General features: G+C 50.2%; 7 protein-coding genes across 7 annotated transcripts; 3 read left to right on the forward strand and 4 right to left on the reverse strand.

The window, feature by feature from the left end:
- Positions 1-645: 645 nt before the first annotated feature.
- On the forward strand, positions 646-4,227 carry ctpA (Cu(2+)-transporting P-type ATPase CCC2; the record flags this gene model as incomplete). Its single annotated transcript, XM_057239389.1, has 1 exon — positions 646-4,227. One exon carries the CDS (start codon positions 646-648, stop codon positions 4,225-4,227), a length of 3,582 nt encoding a protein of 1,193 aa, XP_057098684.1.
- Positions 4,228-5,243: 1,016 nt separating this feature from the next.
- On the forward strand, positions 5,244-6,562 carry N7529_003863 (FAD-dependent oxidoreductase; the record flags this gene model as incomplete). Its single annotated transcript, XM_057239390.1, has 2 exons — positions 5,244-5,750; positions 5,804-6,562. The coding sequence occupies 2 exons, from the start codon at positions 5,244-5,246 to the stop codon at positions 6,560-6,562; spliced, it is 1,266 nt and encodes a 421-aa protein (XP_057098685.1).
- Positions 6,563-6,991: 429 nt separating this feature from the next.
- Positions 6,992-8,388, reverse strand: N7529_003864 (uncharacterized protein; the record flags this gene model as incomplete). Its single annotated transcript, XM_057239391.1, has 5 exons — positions 6,992-7,410; positions 7,471-8,104; positions 8,160-8,208; positions 8,264-8,309; positions 8,379-8,388. 5 exons carry the CDS (start codon positions 8,386-8,388, stop codon positions 6,992-6,994), a joined length of 1,158 nt encoding a protein of 385 aa, XP_057098686.1.
- Positions 8,389-8,588: 200 nt separating this feature from the next.
- Positions 8,589-10,508, forward strand: N7529_003865 (phosphoribosylaminoimidazole carboxylase ADE2; the record flags this gene model as incomplete). Its single annotated transcript, XM_057239392.1, has 4 exons — positions 8,589-9,054; positions 9,108-9,205; positions 9,264-10,221; positions 10,312-10,508. The coding sequence occupies 4 exons, from the start codon at positions 8,589-8,591 to the stop codon at positions 10,506-10,508; spliced, it is 1,719 nt and encodes a 572-aa protein (XP_057098687.1).
- Positions 10,509-10,966: 458 nt separating this feature from the next.
- Positions 10,967-13,891, reverse strand: N7529_003866 (uncharacterized protein; the record flags this gene model as incomplete). The annotated part of the gene is made up of 7 exons (XM_057239393.1): positions 10,967-12,443; positions 12,502-12,968; positions 13,025-13,209; positions 13,265-13,592; positions 13,654-13,679; positions 13,732-13,771; positions 13,844-13,891. 7 exons carry the CDS (start codon positions 13,889-13,891, stop codon positions 10,967-10,969), a joined length of 2,571 nt encoding a protein of 856 aa, XP_057098688.1.
- Positions 13,892-15,614: 1,723 nt separating this feature from the next.
- N7529_003867 (nucleoside deaminase) lies at positions 15,615-16,112 on the reverse strand (the record flags this gene model as incomplete). The annotated part of the gene is made up of 1 exon (XM_057239394.1): positions 15,615-16,112. The coding sequence occupies one exon, from the start codon at positions 16,110-16,112 to the stop codon at positions 15,615-15,617; it is 498 nt and encodes a 165-aa protein (XP_057098689.1).
- A 290-nt stretch (positions 16,113-16,402) lies between these two features.
- On the reverse strand, positions 16,403-17,401 carry N7529_003868 (uncharacterized protein; the record flags this gene model as incomplete). Its single annotated transcript, XM_057239395.1, has 1 exon — positions 16,403-17,401. The coding sequence occupies one exon, from the start codon at positions 17,399-17,401 to the stop codon at positions 16,403-16,405; it is 999 nt and encodes a 332-aa protein (XP_057098690.1).
- Between the last annotated feature and the right edge of the window lie 2,232 nt (positions 17,402-19,633).

Genomic DNA, 19,633 nt, shown 5'->3' on the forward strand with positions numbered 1-19,633 from the left:
TCATTTGTTCCTTTTTTATTATTAAAAAAACAAGTTACATACACAAGATTATGTGTAGAGAAGAAAAAAAACATTAAGCTGACACTAAATACATGGTTGATCTCTGTAGAACTTTGAAACCACCACTTCTCCAGGGCTGTCAACCATGATTAGTCTGTTTCAGGCCACCAATTATCCGGAGTGTGACACCTGGGATGACAGATTTATTGATTGAGGGAATCTTATATTATTGGATCGATTGAAAAACCAACCATCTAATCAGCTGGTTATTAATCTATCGATCCATATGGCATTCCGCAGCGTGGCGGATACAGCTCCACAAGCCCCCCCATGCGTAATCAAATCAACCCTTTTTTTCTCCTTCATTTCGCACGCCTAGTCTGGCGCAAGTTTTGGCGCAGCTCATATAACTGACCGACGTGGCCTTCCTGCACGAACTATTTTTTTTAAACTTCTGCAGTTCTCTTTGTCTACTTGATCAGGGAATGATCTGTGCCTTGGCGCTATCCGTGAGCCTCCGTTCCTCTATCACGCTATCTCATCCTGCCATCACGTCGAAGGCAGTTCGTCGATCACAAAGCCCTCTCCATGCGATAGTTCGCCGATTTCTCGTTGTGTTCGCTTCGCGCTTCACTGCCAGTCGAGATGTCACTCAGCCCACCTGTCAACGGGACCGGTCGACCCGTAATGGCTACTACAGTCATCAAAATTGACGGTATGACTTGCGGTGCATGCACCTCTGCGGTCGAAGGCGCATTTAAAGGGGTAGCTGGTGCGCAAGATGTCTCCGTTAGTCTTATTATGGGCAGGGCTGTCGTACAACATGACCCTTCTGTGTTACCGCCGGCGAAAATTGCGGAGATGATTGAAGACTGCGGATTCGATGCAGCTGTACTGTCAACCGAGGAACAGGCAACTCCCGATAACACGCCCGATTCCAAGGCCAAGCAACTTTCGGTTACCAACTTAGCGGTTGAAGGTATGACATGCGGCGCATGTACATCTGCAGTGGAAAGTGGATTGAAAAATACCAACGGTGTGTACTCGGTGGATGTATCACTACTTTCTGAGCGTGCAGCTGTGGAGCATGATGCCGACATCATCACGCCGGAGCAGATCACAGAGCTCATTGAGGACCGAGGGTTTGGTGCACGGGTGTTGGACACATCCCTTTCTGGACCCCAGGCACCATCAACACCGGTCGGCTCGGAAGAAAAGTCCGGGCTTCTGGTCACCACTATAGCTATTGGGGGCATGACCTGCGGCGCTTGCACATCTAGCGTCCAGGGGGCCCTAAGTACTGTGGATGGAGTGATCCAATTCAACATCAGCCTCTTGGCTGAGCGGGCGGTAGTTGTTCACGACTCAACAATACTGCCTGCCCACAAAATTTCTGATCTCATCGAAGACGCCGGGTTTGATGCGTCGATCGTATCATCTGAGGCGCAGGCGCCTTTATCAAAGAAGACGCAGCAGATAAATCTGAGTCTGCATGGACTGCGAGACGGTGTATCTGCAACTGCATTGGAAGACAAGCTTTTACAGCATGCCGGCATCCATTCGGCGTCGATTAAATTGGCTAACTCACGAATACTAATTGCCTTTGATCCTTCCGTCATCGGCATTCGGTCCGTGGTAGAAGTGATTGAGTCCGCTGGTTACAACGCCTTGATGGTTGATTCGGACGACACCAACGCACAGCTGCAGTCATTGTCGAAAACGAAGGAAATCCAAGATTGGAGAAGGTCATTCATCACCGCTGCCTCCTTTGCAGTTCCTGTCTTCCTCATCAGCATGATTCTCCCAATGTATTTGCCTAGTCTTGACTTTGGAAAGTTCGAATTGATCCCCGGTCTCTACCTGGGAGACTTGGTCTGTCTCTTTTTGACTATTCCGGTACAATTCGGTATTGGCAGACGATTTTATATCACCAGCTATAAGTCCTTGAGGCACCGTTCTCCAACCATGGATGTTCTTGTGATGCTTGGAACCTCGGCTGCCTTCTTCTACAGTTGCTTCACTATGTTGATGGCGCTTTGCAGTATGGACCACAAGCGTCCTAGCACTGTGTTTGATACTAGTACTATGCTCATCACGTTTATCACTCTTGGAAGGTGGTTAGAAAATCGAGCCAAGGGTCAGACATCCGCTGCCCTGTCTCGCCTCATGTCTCTGACTCCATCTATGACTACGATTTACGAAGATCCTATTGCGGCAGAAAAGCTAGCCGAGCACTGGGCCTCGAAGCCTACACCTGGCGCACCTAAGCAACCCACTTTGGTGCAAGACATGACCGTGACCCATAAATGCATTCCCACGGAGCTCATTCAAGTCGGCGACATCGTGATTCTTCACCCTGGAGATAAAGTGTCTGCCGATGGTGTGGTGATCAGAGGCGAAAGCTATGTTGACGAGAGTATGATCAGTGGAGAGGCACTGCCAATCCACAAAAGGAAAGGCAGCCAGGTCATCGCTGGTACCGTGAACGGCACAAACTCGATTGACTTCAAGGTCATCCGTGCCGGCAAGGATACCCAATTGAGTCAGATCGTGAAACTTGTTCAGGATGCACAGACTAGCCGTGCTCCCATCCAGCGCATGGCTGATATAGTCGCCGGTTACTTCGTGCCTGCCATCATTAGTCTTGGATTGATCACCTTCTTTGGATGGATGTTCCTCAGTCACATACTGCCACATCCACCAATGATCTTCGAAGTTGCAGGCAGCGGCGGCCGAGTCATGGTCTGCCTAAAATTGTGTATCTCTGTCATCGTCTTCGCTTGTCCCTGTGCCTTAGGTCTCAGTACACCAACCGCAGTCATGGTTGGCACTGGGGTTGGCGCAGAGAATGGCATTCTCGTCAAAGGTGGCGCCGTCCTGGAAGCCGCCACCAAGATTACTCATGTTGTCTTCGACAAGACTGGCACCTTGACTTCAGGTAAGATGAGCGTCGCCCACACTCGGATCGAGCCTCAGTGGACCATGAACGACTGGCGCCGCCAGCTTTGGTGGCTCGTTGTTGGTCTCGCCGAGACGGGCAGTGAACATCCAATTGGAAAAGCGATCCTGTCCGCGGCCATGACAGAATCCGGCCACCCAGGAGAGGACGGACTTCCAGGTGTCATGGGTGACTTTGATAACTGTGTTGGCAAGGGTGTTTATGCCGTCGTCGAACCCACCTCTGGCGGCGAGCGCATCCGGCACCAGGTCCTCCTGGGTAACGCCGATTTCCTCCGATCGAAAGACGTGCCTGTGCCTGCAGACGCAGACCCAGACTCTGTTGCGTCAGGATCTGCAGTGGCTGAAACCCCGGATACCAATGTGCCCAAGCCTGGCAGCACAGGATCTGGTATTACGCGTATCCACGTCGCCATCGACAACCGTTATGCCGGAACCATCTCCCTCCGCGACACAGTGAAAGACACAGCAAGAGCCGCAGTAGCAGCCCTGCACCGCATGGGTATCTCAACATCAATGGTAACAGGCGACACGCTTTCAACGGCGATATCAATCGCCACGGCCGTAGGAATTTCAACAGACTCGATCCACGCCTCCGTCTCACCATCTAAGAAACGTGAAATTGTCTCCACCCTCCAAGCAGAAGGCGAACTTGTCGCCATGGTCGGCGACGGCATCAACGATTCCCCCGCGCTGGCAACAGCCTCCGTTGGAATCGCCCTCGCCTCCGGCACAGACGTTGCAGTTGAAGCAGCTGATATCGTTCTGATGCGCCCCGACGACCTCCTCTCTGTACCGGCCAGTCTATCTCTCTCGCGCTCTGTGTTCAACCGTATCAAAATGAATCTGATCTGGGCTTGTCTGTACAACGTCATTGGCCTGCCATTCGCCATGGGCCTCTTCCTTCCATTCACTGGTTTCATGCTACCGCCCATGGCCGCCGGTGCTGCCATGGCCCTTTCCAGTGTCTCTGTCGTCGTTAGCAGTCTGCTTCTGAAGCTGTGGCGCCGCCCATCTTGGATGCAGACTGAGCGCCTGGAGAAGGAGCTGCGCTCCGGTGCGATCTCTTCGGCTAATGCCCGGCGTACCCATGCTCGTATGGCTAGTTGGTGGGCCCCTGCTACTATTCTGTCAGATGATCCACGGTCTTTGCGTAGCCGTGTCAGTGGTCTGTTCTCTTCGCTTTGGTCCCTGAGTACTGGCAAAACGCGCGCTGTCAGGGAAGATGAAGGTTACGTCCCTCTGCAGACGGTTGAGCCACCTGTTTAATTTTTTGTAATTTCGGGTCCGCCGTATAGTTATTTGGATGTTTTTGGCTTGTTTTGTTCGAATGCCTCTCGTCGTCGATACGGCATTTTCGCGCCTCATCTTGAACTGAGGCTTCGATTTTATGTTATGCTTCTAGATGCTCGATACCTCCCCTGTTAATGAAATTTATGCATTCTTTTATGACAACGTTACACATAGCCCAGTGAAGGAGGGTCACATCTGTAGGCAAAAGTAATGTGTACATCCCATCTAAAAGGCTTGACGACACTTTGGAATATCATTCATACTCATTTTCCTACTTGTCCTTTATACTTTTCTGTATCAATCAGACGACATTGAAATCAAGGTTGGAGTTCTCACTGGGATATGATGGGGAATGTTCTTCCCACCAGGTTGTAGATGGGAGCAAAGAAGTATGAGCGGCACTCTTCCATGCACGCTGCAGATTTAATTGTGAGGTTCAGCGGATCGCTAAGGGTCAAAACTGTCGGACATAGCAGGCTTTGATAAAATGAAAGTAATTGGAATTTTATAAAGAGGAAAGGATTGAGTGCCCAGCGTCAGGGTCTCATTTTAGCGCCAAAGTCCCAGAGCCCTTGAGGTTCTAAAGAACATGACAAAACAGGCTTGAGAAAAAACGAGCGAAAAGAAATCACATAGGAGAGAAATATCAAAAAGAGACATAAATCCATACATTTATGTGTATATGTACTACTACTCAATCGTCTTTACAGTATACAATGGCTTCGGGACCGAGATTCCTTCGGGACCGAACAGATTGACAACTCCGTTTCAATCATATCTAATCAATCCAGTAACTTATACTCGGGACCGAATCCTTATGGTAATAGCCCGAGTTCCTAAAGCCGATATGCTGGGTTGAAAGTGGAGATATAAATTGCTTTGCCAGTCCGATGGTATAAAGGCAACACTCGCACGGCTTGTTCTAGGTCACTTTCACATCGCCTTACCAACACCACTTTTAACTCAAATTTAAACGCATGTTTAATTTCAATATGGATCCCATTGCCATTGTCGGCGGCGGCCCATGTGGGCTAACATTCGCACGCTTACTCGAGACCGCCGGTATCAACTATATCGTGTTTGAGCGAGACGCATCTTCAAAGCCAACACCCCGTTTTCAGGGTGGTACCTTGGACCTGCATGCTGAAACCGGACAGAAAGCACTGCGCCGAGCAGGTCTTTTCGCCGAGTTCGAGAGACTAGCGCGCCGCGATGCAATGACGATGGTTGTTCAAGACTCTCAAGGCAACCACCGCACCACCTTTGGCGAGACCCGTGATGCACCAGAGATTGATCGCCTACAGCTGCGGCAGATGCTGCTCGACTCTATTCCAGCGCATCGTATTCGCTGGGGCAAGACCCTCTGTTCTGCAGAAAGTGAGAGCAGTACACAATCTGGCGATGTCAGCTTGGTGTTGCGCTTTGCTGATGGCACGACTGAAAGAGGGTTTAGTCTCGTTGTTGGGGCTGATGGTGCCTGGAGCAAAATACGCCAGCTGGTAAGTGATTATCTCCATCTATATTTTTAAATAGCTGCTAACTTTCACTCCAGCTTACACCAGCCAAGCCGCAATATTCAGGCAAGATATTTATCGAGGGCCGGTTATCACTCGATAACCCGCAATATAGTGCAGCCCTAGAGATGGTAGGGGCCGGAAATTCAATGGCTACGGGTGCTAGGCAGACACTCTGTGTACAGCAAATGGCCGATCGTTCATACCGCGTATACATGGGTCTTGTTGCACCTGAGACGATAGCCCGTGCTGGTGGAGAGATTGATGTAAATGACATGAGCAAAGCCCGCTCTGCGATGCTCGGTCCTGGTGGATTCTTCGCCAGCTGGGCCCCAGAGCTGCGTGCCTTCGTCGACGCTGCTGAGGGACCGTGGCGCGCTTGGCCTCTCTACCGTCTTGATCCAGATACGTTCCTGTCTGCGGCAGGAAGCGATGATAAGGACTCGGGGCGATGGGTGCCTGCCCATGACGTGACATTGCTGGGCGATGCTGCGCATATTTCGATCCCCAATGGCGAGGGTGTCAATCAAGCCATGTATGATTCGTTGGTACTATTTGAAAGCATCATGAACGAGCTGAATAATGAGGAGGCTGGGTTTGAGTCTGGAAAGGAGGATGGAAAGGCGGCGCTTGCGCGGGCTGTCATTGCATATGAAACCGAGATGCTTCCTCGAGCTCGTGATTATATCCTACGCTGTATCGAAGATGAAGGCATGTTCTGGGGTGATGATGCTGCTTCTCGCTTGGCTGAAATGTTCAACCAAGCTTCGGGGCAGGTCAATGTAGAGCATACTTGATCTATTTTTGTTGCAGTTTGACCTGCTTCGGGTGTCTTGTCTGTATTTTTATACTGGATAAATTTAGATATGCACACTCTTCTCTGTAAAATAATTCAAACCTCTTCCCTTCTTCTTGGGAAGATCAATGCCGCTGTGTCTAACATGGGAAAAGCTCCAAGGGCAAGGTAACCCAAAAGGTTTAAAGCGAGGTTCACGGTATCTGAGGAAATAGAGTCATAACATCCAGGTCTATAGCCCTTTCCCAAATGCGGTACAGAGCCACCAAACATTCGTGGCGATACGAAAGTACTAAACCAGCCATTCATTGACAATTGATGAAATCTTGTAGGTCGTCACTCATGATGCTAAAGGCCAGGATAGAACCAAGTGGGATCGCAAGGAAAAGAATAAAAAAGAAAATATCAAATCGAGAGACCAGTGAAGCGCTTATGCTTTCTTCTCGGCGTCCGGCGCTTGGAATGATTCGCCGGTCGACTCGAACTCGGCATTCTTTACTTCAGGCTTCGCAGCAGTGTCATCCTTATTGTCTTCTTCTTCTTTTGCTTTGGTGTCTTCGAGGACAATATCACCGTCTTCATCGGCCGTCGGGCCGGTCTTCGCCAGCTCCTCTGTTGGTGGGGTAGCTGTTGCTGCTGGAACATCACTCGCTCCAAGGCTCATCTCTATGCCTTTTCCATCTTGCAGACCCATGTCTTCGACTCCGAGGAGGATGGGACCACGCGCATGGGGCACTTCATCAGATGGCTCTGGGGAGGCAGTGGGGGCTCCATCTTCGGTCTCAGATGGTCTAATGACCGCCGCACTGATTTCCTCTTCCGACTGCAAGGGCAAACCCTCTGCAGTGGCTGAAAAGGAAAAACATGTTAGTGGAAAGGGACCGAACACAAGTTAGTGGATGAACTTACCCTCGCCTAGTATGTTTGTATCCCCGTTCACGTCCTCGCCATCGAAAGAAGCATTGGTCAGCCATGGAATCGGGGTTAGAAGCGCACCACCCAAAGACTCATCGCTCCCAAGGCCTTGAGCATAGTCTGGTGCAATATAAACTCCACTGCTATTCCCGGGGTGCACCAGCCCGTTAGAATGGTAATTTTCGGTGGCTGGAGTTCGAAATGGGAAAATGTCCGCAGAGCTTGTGACTGAAGTAACCCGGTCGACAGCACGTAGATATGCGGGCAATGTATTATAGTGCTTTTTTGGGTAGAGTATTAGCTCTGCGAGCCTCTGTATGGTGTGAGGGGGCTTCTCCATGAAGAAAGATGTGATCGACGAGCGAATTGCGTTCAGAAGTAGTGCTAGTTGGGGTGGAAGGCTATCTGTGCTCGCGCCGGACGATTGAGGCTGCGAGTCTGGCACTCGCTCGGTCGATGGAGAGCCAGGCGCCGCTCCTTGGGATGGTGCATCAAGGTCTGCGGGAGCAGCATTCTCTTTATTACTGCTTTCAGGTGGATTGGCAGCTATTTGAGAAGAACGGAGGAACGTTTGAACGTCCGTGGACTCGGGGCGCACTTGAGGCATGGGGAACAGATTGTACACGATCTGGTGTTTTCTGGTCAGATAGTTCTATCATGGGCATCAGAGGAGTATAGCGCACGTGTTCTAGCCGCTCGATCATAGGCGCAGCCATGCCGCTCCATCTCTCTCTGTATCAGCGCGTTAATTTCCAAGGTATTCTAAATCTTATCGCTTTACACGTACAAATCGATCGAGCCGCCGTCGGCGGCTGTTTGGAGAGCTTTCTCATCTGGGTTTCTGATGTTAGTAAATCACATTGAACGTGACGCCCATTGTGCGACAGCGATAATCAACTCACCCAACGACATTGTCCAGTCAGCTGTGCATAAGAAAGCAGAGGTAGTTGGAGCTGCGACGGGGTATTTGGGGCGGTGACGACGGTGATTGGCCTGAGCTTATCGATAACCTCACGTGACTCTCCGCGAATTTTCGGAGCTGAGGGGCACCGTCGATCTTTCTTTTTGCATATTTCGATCAATTGACTCATCTATCCCCTCGATCCGACATCATGTGGAACTCACCCAAGGTCGGAATTCTCGGCGGTGGCCAGTTGGGCCGCATGCTCGTCGAGTCTGCCAACCGACTGAACATTCAAGCCAACGTCCTGGACGCCGACAACTCTCCCGCCAAGCAGATCAGTGCCCACGATGGCCATGTGACCGGCTCTTTCAAGGAGCGCGAATCCGTACGCAAGCTGGCTGAGACCTGCGATGTCATTACCGCTGAGATTGAGCACGTCGACACCTATGCCCTCGAGGAAGTTGCGTCGAAGGTGCGGGTGGAGCCCAGCTGGCAGGCTATCCGGACAATCCAGAACAAGTTCAACCAGAAGGAGCACCTCCGCAAGTATGGTATCCCCATGGCCGATCACCGCGAGTTGCAGAACAACACACCGGAGGAATTGGCACAGATTGGCGAGCAGCTGGGCTACCCGATGATGCTGAAGTCGAAGACTATGGCATATGACGGACGTGGTGAGTCATGGCTGCTATCGTGATGGTGTTCTGTCATACTTATAATATACAAGGCAACTTCCGTGTCAACTCCAAGGCAGACATCCCGGAGGCCCTTGAGGCTCTCAAGGACCGCCCGCTCTACGCCGAGAAATGGGCCTACTTCAAGATGGTTAGTACATGGCCTGCTTTTGGCGTTGATGTCGGTTTCTAATACAACTCGGTAATAGGAACTCGCCGTCATGGTCATCAAGACCAAGGATGAAGTCCTCTCCTACCCCACCGTCGAGACCGTCCAAGAGGACTCAATATGCAAGCTGGTGTACGCGCCAGCCCGCAACGTCCCCGACGTCATCAACCAGCAAGCGCAAGCGCTCGCTCGTAAGGCTGTCTCCGCCTTTGAAGGCAAGGGCGCTTTCGGCGTGGAGATGTTCCTCCTGGAAGACAACAGCCTGATGCTTTGTGAGCTCGCCAGTCGCATTCACAACTCAGGCCACTGGACCATTGAAGGCTGCGCTCTGTCCCAGTTCGACAGCCACATTCGGGCCATTCTTGACCTGCCAATTCCCCCTAAGAGCCTCGAGCTCCTTCAGCCCTCGATCATGCTCAACATTATCGGCGGCGCAACTCCCGACTCCCACCTCAAGGCCACCGAAGCCGCCCTCTCCATCCCCAACGCCAGTATCCACCTCTACAGCAAGGGTGACGCCAAGCCTGGCCGCAAAATGGGCCATGTCACCGTCACTGCGGCATCAATGCACGAGGCCGAGACTATGATCCAACCCCTCGTCGATGTCGTCGATGAGATGCGCGCCCAACGCCCCGATATCAAGACCAAGGCTGCTCCCTCCGGCCCCTCCAAGCTCGCCCCCTCGATCGCCGTCGTCATGGGCTCCGACAGTGACCTGAAGACCTTGGTCCCAGGCCTCAAGCTCCTGCGCGACTACTTCGGCCTCGAGCCTGAAGTCGAAATTACCTCCGCCCACCGCACACCCGACTACATGGCCGAGTATGCGGCCAAGGCTGCCTCACGCGGTATCAAGGTCATCATCGCTGCTGCCGGTGGTGCCGCCCATCTCCCCGGAATGGCAGCTGCGCACACTGCTCTCCCCGTCATCGGCGTCCCGGTTAAGGGTAGCGTGCTCGATGGCGTCGACAGTCTATACAGCATTGTGCAGATGCCTCGTGGTACGTTTAATTCTCTATTCTCTACTCATATCCCAATCCACGTCCCCCGTCCTCCCTATCTTTATCTGGACCACATCTAACATGAATCAGGCGTCCCCGTCGCAACCGTCGGCATCAACAACAGCATCAACGCAGCTCTTCTCGCTGCCCGCGTGCTCGGCGCTTTCGATCCCTCTATCCAGCGCAAGGTGGAGTCTTACGCCGAGGCTGCTCGTGCTGAGAACATGGAGTTGAAGGGTGCTAAGATGCGCGAGCTGGGATGGCAGAAGTACTTTGACCAGATGTAGATAAGTAGAGATCTGATTTGGTTTGTGACGAAAATTTTATACGAAAGCGAGATGGAAAAAAAGACAAGGTGTGGAGATTCATCTTCCCTGAGCTATTGTGCAGTGGAGAGGTTTGGGTCCTTTTTTCATATATAGACGACATTGAATGACATTTAAGCTTATTTTGGCTCCGTGGGACTGGGTAACCTTAAAATATCTTATTGTGACCCCGACGATGAGTATCTACATGTTTACTCTGGATGGTATATCAACGCAAACAGCGGTGGCATTATGTATTAGGCTACCGTAACCGATACTCGTACAAAAAAAAAAAAAGTCCGGACTGCACAAGGGGAAATCGTAACGAAAAATCAAAAACCTTAGAGCATCATAAAATCGAATAATCAGAAAACAACAACAAAGGGAAATGACGTTGAATGAATGTCATGAGAACATGTTTTTGACCACGATGGTCCAATTTAGATAGCGGTGGTGCCGGCAGCGGGAACACCGCTGGCTCCGTTGGTGACGTGGGTGCCGACAGCGGGAATACCGCTGGCTCCATTGGTGACGTGGGAACCGTTAGTGGTGTTCTTGACGGTGTCGCCCAAGTTCTGGGTCTTGCCATTGACGAAGGCCTTGTCGACCTCGTCAGAGAAGCCGCGGGCACCGTTGACAGGACTGGCGATGCCGGCAGCGGCGGCTGTGGCGTCATTGGAAGAACCAGCGGCAGCGGCAACGCCGGCAGCACCCGCACCGTTAGTGCTGGCTCCGTGGGGCTTGTTGGTGATCTTTCCTGCGGGGGGGATATCGGTGGACTCGGAGGCATCACCGAGGCTGAAAATGGGGGACTCCCAGCGGTCGCCCTTGGCGGCGAGGTCGGCGTACTCGGTGGCCTTGCTGGAAACGCCACCGGGAAGCTCGATGTCGGGGAAGATCGAGTCGTGAAGGGTCATAACGGTCTGGACCTTGATGTCGCGCTTGGCGATAGCCTCGGCCTGCTTGGCCTTGGCCTGGGCGCGGGCACGGATGGCGTCGGAATAGCGGGCGAAGATCGAGGGGGCGTTCTCGGGATCCTCCCGGGCAGCCTGCTGAGCACGCTGGGCCTCGGTGTGGATGTCCTTGGCGAAGAGGTCGCCCTTCTTGAACGCCTCACGGATTTGTCCCTCAACAACCTTCTGCAGGGCGGGGCGGACGACGCGGAAGAGCATAGGCTTGAAGGTGTTGAAGAGCAGCTTGTGGCTGGACTTCTTCAGCTTGATGTCCATGTTCTTGATGCTGACGTTAACCTTGTCCAACTTGACGAAGTGCTCCTTGTCATTCTTCTGGGCGGTTGAGGCAGCGATTTTGACGCTGAGACCCTCACCACCGAGGAAAATGTCCATGATACCGCGGTCAGTGATAGAGGGGAAGCCCTCCTTCTTCTTGATGTAGTAGCTGACATCACGCAAATCAGCCTGGATACCGGACATGGCGATCATGATCTTGTTGTCGCGCTTGTTGGAAATCTTCTTGCGGCCCCAGCGGAAGTAGTTGTCGCTACCGAACTCCACAACGTTGGGCATCAAGTTGTCGCTCTCAATGGTGAGGTTCTCGACCACAACATCAACCATAGGGTCCGACACCTCGATACGGGGAATCGGTACGTAGCGAACATTTTCGAAAATGCTGGGCAGGATGATGTCACGAAGATCCTTGAGAAGATCGGGCTTGAAGGTGGCCTTGCCATTGCTGTCGTGGCCCAGATCCTTGAACAGCTTCTGGAAGGCCTCGGCAAGGGCCGTGTTCTGGGGATCCCGTTCGAACTGCTCGGCCAGGAATTTGACCTCATCGACAATGCGGTCAGAGTGTCCCCGGTAGCGCTCACGCAGGAGGTAACGACCCTTGTCGTAGAGCTCGTTCCACTGGCGGTTGCACTCGTCCTCCATGATGAAGCCCTGCTCACGCAGAGATTTGCTATACTTTTGTCAGTTCTCATTCTTGTTAAGATATTCATTTATAGTTGGTGACATACCGAATCAAGTTGTCGACGTTGGTGAACCAGTTACGCAGCTCAGGGTCCTTCTCAGCGTCGTGGTAGATGGTGTTGAGCGACTCGAAGAAGCTGTCCAGGGAGGTGTTGTTGGCGAAGCGCTCGATGAGAGTGCGCAAGTTCTGCTTGACAGCCTGCACACTGTCGGTCTTGACAACATCACGGGCAGCAGCACCACCCTGCTTGGAGACATGTTTGGTGTGACCAGCGTACTGCTCGGCCATGCTCAGCAAGGTCTCGACGGCTTGCTGGTAGTCAGCATGTCCCTGGATCTCAATGATCATCTTCTTCAGGCGCCAGACGGTCTGCTCGCGACGCTCCTTAGGGATCTTGTCGGAGAGGTAGCCCTTAGTCTTTTCAGCATACTCCTTGGTCTTGCTCTTTGATGATGTAGTAGATTCAACAGCCGACTGATTCTCGGCGATTGAGGCAGAGGCAATGCTCTCGTCCTGTAATACTAGTGAGCAATTGTACATTTTGGGAGGAACGCATATCAAGCACGTACAGCTTTATTACGCTTCAACTTGGACTTCAAGTCGTCCTTGTTGATGTTCGGCTTCTCGTGCCACACGTTGTCTTCAGCGGGTTGGTCGATCTGCGCGAGATCCTCCTCCGAGGGTCGGACCTGGTTGGCAGCCTTCTGAGAAGCATCTGCCGCAATATCCCTTCCGAGAGTCGCGGCATCGCTCACTGCATGCTGTTAGAAAACTACGCGCAAAAGCGCATATGAGCAGGTTCAACTTACAGAGCTTGCGAAATTCTCCGTTGGTGATCATAAGTGTGCCCAGGGTCTTCAGGCCCTCAGCAGCCTTGGTGGCATCTTGCTTGCCAGCGTCCTTATCAATTGGAAGGTCTGGGCGCTTGGCATCACCGGTGGTAATTTTCTGAGCCTGCCAGATGAAGTCCTGAAGGAGTTCACCCTCGTTCTTGACCAAGAGCATTTTCTTGGCGGCATCGATAACATTGCGCAGATCTGACACTAGAGTTTTTCCATCGGCTGAGAGATCCTTGTGGGGAGATGAGAGGGCTTTGGAGTTCAAGGCAGTGTTCAAGGCAATGTCGCATTGCTTGTTCTGTAGGTCGCGTAAACCAGGTTAGTACAGTGAGAGGAGCGTAGAGAAGGGGATGACGAACGGATGGGAGCTTGCTGTTCTTAAAAGCTGTCGAATAGTTAGCACGATGGTCAATGCGGTGATTTCGGGCTTGGCTTACCATGATAGATACCAAACAATTGGAGCTTCTGGTTAATATCCTATGGGTGAAGTGTCCCTTGTTAGCTGTCTGGCTTCTTCGATTGTCGCATTGTTTTTTTCTTCCATCATACCTTTTCCTTTTGCTTAGGATCAGTGGGAACATTCACAGCCTTCGACATGATGAATCAGTTGTATCAGGAGAGTCAGGTGTAGATAGTAAAACAGGTATTATGTATGGACTGAGTTGATGTTAGTGTAAAGTTTGCATTGCGGACAAACAAGGGTGACATACTGGGTATTAGCAATTATTCCTGGGATCTCAATACAAAACAAGGGGTATCACTGGGAATGAAGGAAAAAATGGGTAAGTCTGGAGAAAAGTCGAAGGAAGGGATGACGGAATATAAGGGAAAAAATCATAGTACCATTAGCATGAGCTAACCTTAACCAGAGAGTGATCCCTACTGGATTCAATTTCGGTACTACAATAGTTACAACAGGTACTACAGTACTAACTTTCCAGGGAATAATAATTTACCTAAGGATATCGAGGCCCAAGGGGGAAAAGAGAAGAGAAGCTACCTTGTAACTCTACAAATGATCGACCACTGACGTCATTCTGTCGTGGCACTCTCTTCAACGCATACGGAAATCTGCTCCCTGTTTTGCACGGGATTCTTTCCAGCCTAGACCGTTTTAATACTACATATATGATTTGAAACAGAAAAGTCAGGTTCATTGAAACCATCAATATGGCTTATGTCGTGTATATAATGATGAGGTCTCAAGCTCCAGATTCTCAGCTCCATCTATAAGGCTGGTGTATCATAAGCACTAGCTGCAGCTTCCAACTCCATTCAACTCCATCCGTGGCCCAAAAAAATCGTAAGATCTACAAACTTGGAGAGATCGAGAGTCTTGGCACACGCGCTCCATCATCATCCATGGTCCACAATCAAGTGTGGATCTTGATAAATCAGAGTCTGCTCACCTTGACGTCAACTATTGAATGTACTTTTTTTTCCAAATGACATAGGACGCGCAATGACTTTCGGGATTTTCATGCAGGCTATTGATGTCGAATTATTATTATTAGTTGTAAACACAATGCAAAATTGTCACTCAGTCTTGGCTTTATAATTTTCTTCAAGTAGTAGAGGAAGCTCACAGTCAAGCTCAATCAAGCTCAGTATGTGGCTTTCGCTCTGGGTCTTAGCCACCTCGCCGAAAAAGGAAACAAGGGGGTGTGGCTATGAGGCTGTGCTTCCCATTCCTTGCTAAATCGAGTTTAGTGTCTCCATACTTGTTCCCACTGCTCTACCCCGTACGGAGTATTGACTCCTGATCGAGCTTGATAGTGATCGAAAACCTACTGTCATTCCAAACAATACAATATCGTGTTCCATGTGTTTGGAACCTGATCACCCGCCATTATCTTCCTCGGACATTCCAAAGACACGTGCGCTTCAACGTTCTCCCAAAAGGGAAACTCTGGGGGATCTCTTTTCCAGGCCCTTCAATTCATCCTACAACTGGGACCATATATGGACCCGCATTTCTACCCATTTTTTTTAGGTTCTCGTGTCGAGAAATTGACTTTGCTAGATATCATCTCACGCGACAATGATGATCTACGTGGTGGCAGTAGAGCTAGTATCGATGACATCAAACGAACTCCAATACGAGCCTGAAACAAATCTAACATGAAACCTGACCGGTCAATTACCGGTTATTGATGATGATACCATGCCTTGCAGGGCCGCCGAGACATCTCGCATACTTCTAGAACGGACACGGGCCACCCCACCCTGCTCTCTATCAAGCTCCAGGCCCAACATGCCTCTTTCTATACAAACACGCCAACACTGAACATTAACACAGACACACTCACCAAGACTCACGCTACCCCCAATACCGCCGACTATCAGCAACAACCCTCTCCTCCCACCCATCCACGGGCCCGATAACCTCAACCGCAAACTGCCCCTTCTCAAAAACTCGCCGACAAGGCAAATCCAGCGTCAAATTCTCCTCATTGCCCTCCCCCACAACCTCGCGCAACGCCGCCTCCGAAGCAAGATACACCAGTCGCCCGATATGCGCCCAGTAGATGGCGCCCGCGCACATCGCGCACGGCTCCCAGGTCGACACGAGCGTGCAGCGCGATAGGTAGGCCCAGTCATAGTTGTCTGCTGCGTTGCGGGCAAGTTCGCTTTCTGCGTGCCGGACGTGCGAGAGGGAGTTCGAGCTTAACAGGATCGTTTCGTTGTCTGGTGCTAGGAGGATGGCGGTGAAGGGTCGTTTTTTGTGGACGTCTTGCGCTTGCGCTTGTTGGTCTAGGGCTGCTGTGGCGGCCGCCGTGAGTTGAGGGCTTGTCAGGGGGTTGAGGGACTTGGTCATTCTGGTGTTTATGATGGGTTTGGGTTTGAAGTTTGGTTTGTTTATTCTATACATAAGTATGGATGTAGGTGGGAGTGCATTGGGGTTTATTTACGATGCTTGCATTGCCGCTCTCGGCGGGATCCGACGGTGCTTGATACGGGGATGAGGGGAAGCTGGGTTCCCCTCTTTCTAAGGTGAGACATTTCAAGCGTTGATTGGAAGATAGTGATATGTGCATCAAAGGTATTGGGTTGCGCTATATACAAGAAAATTTCAAAGAGGTCGTTATTTACATCCACGTGAGGTCGTCAAAATTCCGAGTTATTCGAACTCGGCGTTGCTATTGCGGAGAGACTCCGTCTTAGCGGATCGGTGGATGATCCTTTCGAGGATACTCGCACACGAGTGTGGCCTCCGTATTCTGGGTTATCTGGGAAACTCGCCTGGGCGCCACTCTCTAGCTGAGGCGTGCCATTGTTGTGGAAAGAGAGATCCACGAATTCCGACAGGTCGGTTGGAGCCGAGTTGCTGCCACCCATTTCGGTGATAACTACCAGTTTGCCCAGGATCGCGTATTCCAGTTTGAGCTTGATGCTATAGACCAATGCTTTGAGGGTGACGTGGATGTCAAACAGGCCGGAATACTGGGCTCCAATGACGGCCGCGTCCATGAGGATCATGGCAATGTTGACGATGAGGAGCTGGACTAGCGTGCCTCTATAGTGGCCTCTTGGGCGGAGATTCAAGAGTCTTACGCCTTCCCAGGCGTAGATGACAGAGAGGATGATTTCTTGTATGGAGAAGCCGACCAACTGGATGCGCTCGAAGATGTTGAACCCGGTGGTGAAGAGGGCGGATTTATTCGAGTGGCTACCGAGTTCGAGGACAGAGCCTGGGATGTGAAGGATGATCGCGTCGACAATGATCATGACGAGAGTGGCGCGGAGGACACTAGGATTGTGGCAGACGAGATGCAATCGAGACCAAAGAACTAGGGATTGGCCGGTTACCATGCCCACCCATGCGATGAGCTCCATCGCTACCGGAAACAGATTGGTGTAGATATTGAAGATAATGAGGAGGTATCCCAGGCCAAAGGGGATGATGCTGAAGGAGGCGATGAGGAGGCACCAGAAGTAGCACCCGCCATATCGCTTGAAGGTGGTGAAACACAGAACGATCAATTCCAAGGCATTATACCAGGCAATGCTTATGAGGCAGATGACTATGGTACGTTCCGCAAATCCATTACTGGAGGAGCGATCAGCGAGGCTGAAGTGGCTGCCATGGAAGTCGGCGCTCGACATGAGGACATCGCCGTGAGTTGTGAGTTGCTAATAGCAAGAAAAAAAGGACAAGATACAACTAAAGAGGACACATCAGGGGGGGGTTTAGATTAAGGAAAGGTATGTACAAGCGAAACAAAAACTAACAAGGATCAGAGAGGGATTGGCGTTCTAGAAAAGTATAGGAAGGCACCGGTCGGGGGGAGAGATACGAGGCAAAGGCACAGGAGGTGGCGGAGAAAAAGCCAAAGATAGTGATCCTTCCTCATGTAGCGATTTAGAATGATTACTATTGGTGAGTCCATCAGAATTAAACTGGAGAAAGTTGTTGAAACCCCAATGGTGCGGATTCGGATGAACTGCTGATAGGTCGCTTGCACCCTCCAGATCTGGATTCGAAAACGCTATTGCCAGCCTCTCCATTAACGGCCAAAAGATAAGCATTTGACAATTAGCAGTACAATACGGAGTTTTTAGACTCCGTAGTACTCCGTATGACGCAAACACACACGGTGTACTCTGTAATAGATCTCAAATTCTAGAATATATGTGGGATCTACAGTTTGTACATGTTCACTTAAAAATGAGATCGGCTATCCGGGAATTAAGAGATAAGGGAGATTATATTTTTCACTTACTAATCTACTTGCACTACTCTATTTCCGGAAGCTACTTACAGGCTTGCATTCTGGGCCGCGAGCTAGTGTGAGAATGGTTAGCTGGCACATTCTTGACGACTTCGGAGCCTCGTTGATCACCTGAGCAGCTATTTGACTCACTTGATCCATGGCTGCTCATCGTGTGCTTAAGGTTGTGGCGACCACATGTGCCACATGGTGGCAAAACGATTAAGCATCGCCCATGTGTTTATTTCTTTCGGCAAGAATTGCCGAGTACTTGAGGTCCTGTTCTACACGGAGTACAGGATTTCGAATTTATCGAAACGATTCGTTTCTTTTGATGTGTGTCTATTTAGTCCTATTCACGCTGCTCGTGCGCTCTTGCCTAAACAGGAATAGCGTCCGAGCTCCCTCGATAATGCTGTGATGTATTGCCACAATAGTCATATATATCGTACATCTAATGCTTGACAATTAAGCTGGATGCCCTTCTGAGATTCAAACTCCAGGAACGGTCTTGGTACAGAGTCACCTGGCTATGTGCACGTGGGAGTCTTGATCCGAACATATGTTCAATTATACTGGCGGCGAACAGGAGACCAACACCGTCGAGAAACTTATTGGTTAATTAGCTCTTCTTTGCTTAGAATTTCCATTAATTCCTACCCTTCAGAACTGCATAATATATTCCGAGCACCAGTTGCAAAACGAACTGACAATACAACCTTGGAAAGAGTATAACGTGTTTCCCAAGCGAGCTGCGCAGTTCAATACACAATTGAATGTGAGATACTCAAAGTCATATCTCAAAAACCACGTTGTTGGTTTATTCCATTGCTTTTCGATAGAAATTGAGCATCTGGAGTATTATATATCGATCTTGAATCAACCGAAAACTCACACGGCTCAACTTCAAAAATTTATATATCTAAGTCACTATTTCACCAACTTTACTGAATTCCATTGAGTGGCTTGAAATCATGTGAAGCATAATTATACCAAAGAAAGCTTATATAGAACCTTGAAAAATTATGTTGAACCACTATTTTATTTGGGAAACGTATTACATGTACTGTGTTCACTCCCGAGGTCCCAATTCATGACAATTGACCCATAACTAAAGTTGACTAGCCTGGGAACTCATCTACTTGTCATTATCCTTGTTTCATTATTCTCTCTTGGCACATACAGGTTAATATAAGATATCGCAAGGCTGTAATGGCCAGGATAAACGATTGGACCCAATTTAGTGTAAATGCTTGGTTCCGGAGACCGGTCGCAACACTCGAGATACTGCTGCTATTTCCACGATAAAGAGCCTACGGTAGGCTATGCGTCGAATGAAGTGGCTCTAATCGATGTAGGATGCCATGATAGATACTCATGGGCTTGTGGCCATGATAAGAAACCGAAATTTTTGCTCAAATGGAAGGGAGTTTAAGAGGGACTACGAAAGATAAGTGGAAGGTGCAATGGAAGGTGAAGTAAGTCGTTAAGTTAGATTATAAAGCTTTTCATGACAATATATTACATGAAATGAATAATGTCATTCATTGACCAGGAAGAAAACAACGTTGAGTGTGGAAGGCGAAAAATATCTTCAAGGTTCTATGCACAAAGGGCGCCTTCACTT

Source organism: Penicillium soppii, assembly GCF_028829465.1.
Source record: "Penicillium soppii strain IBT 18220 chromosome Unknown utg000004l, whole genome shotgun sequence".
In the NCBI taxonomy this organism is placed as follows: Eukaryota; Fungi; Ascomycota; class Eurotiomycetes; order Eurotiales; family Aspergillaceae; genus Penicillium; species Penicillium soppii.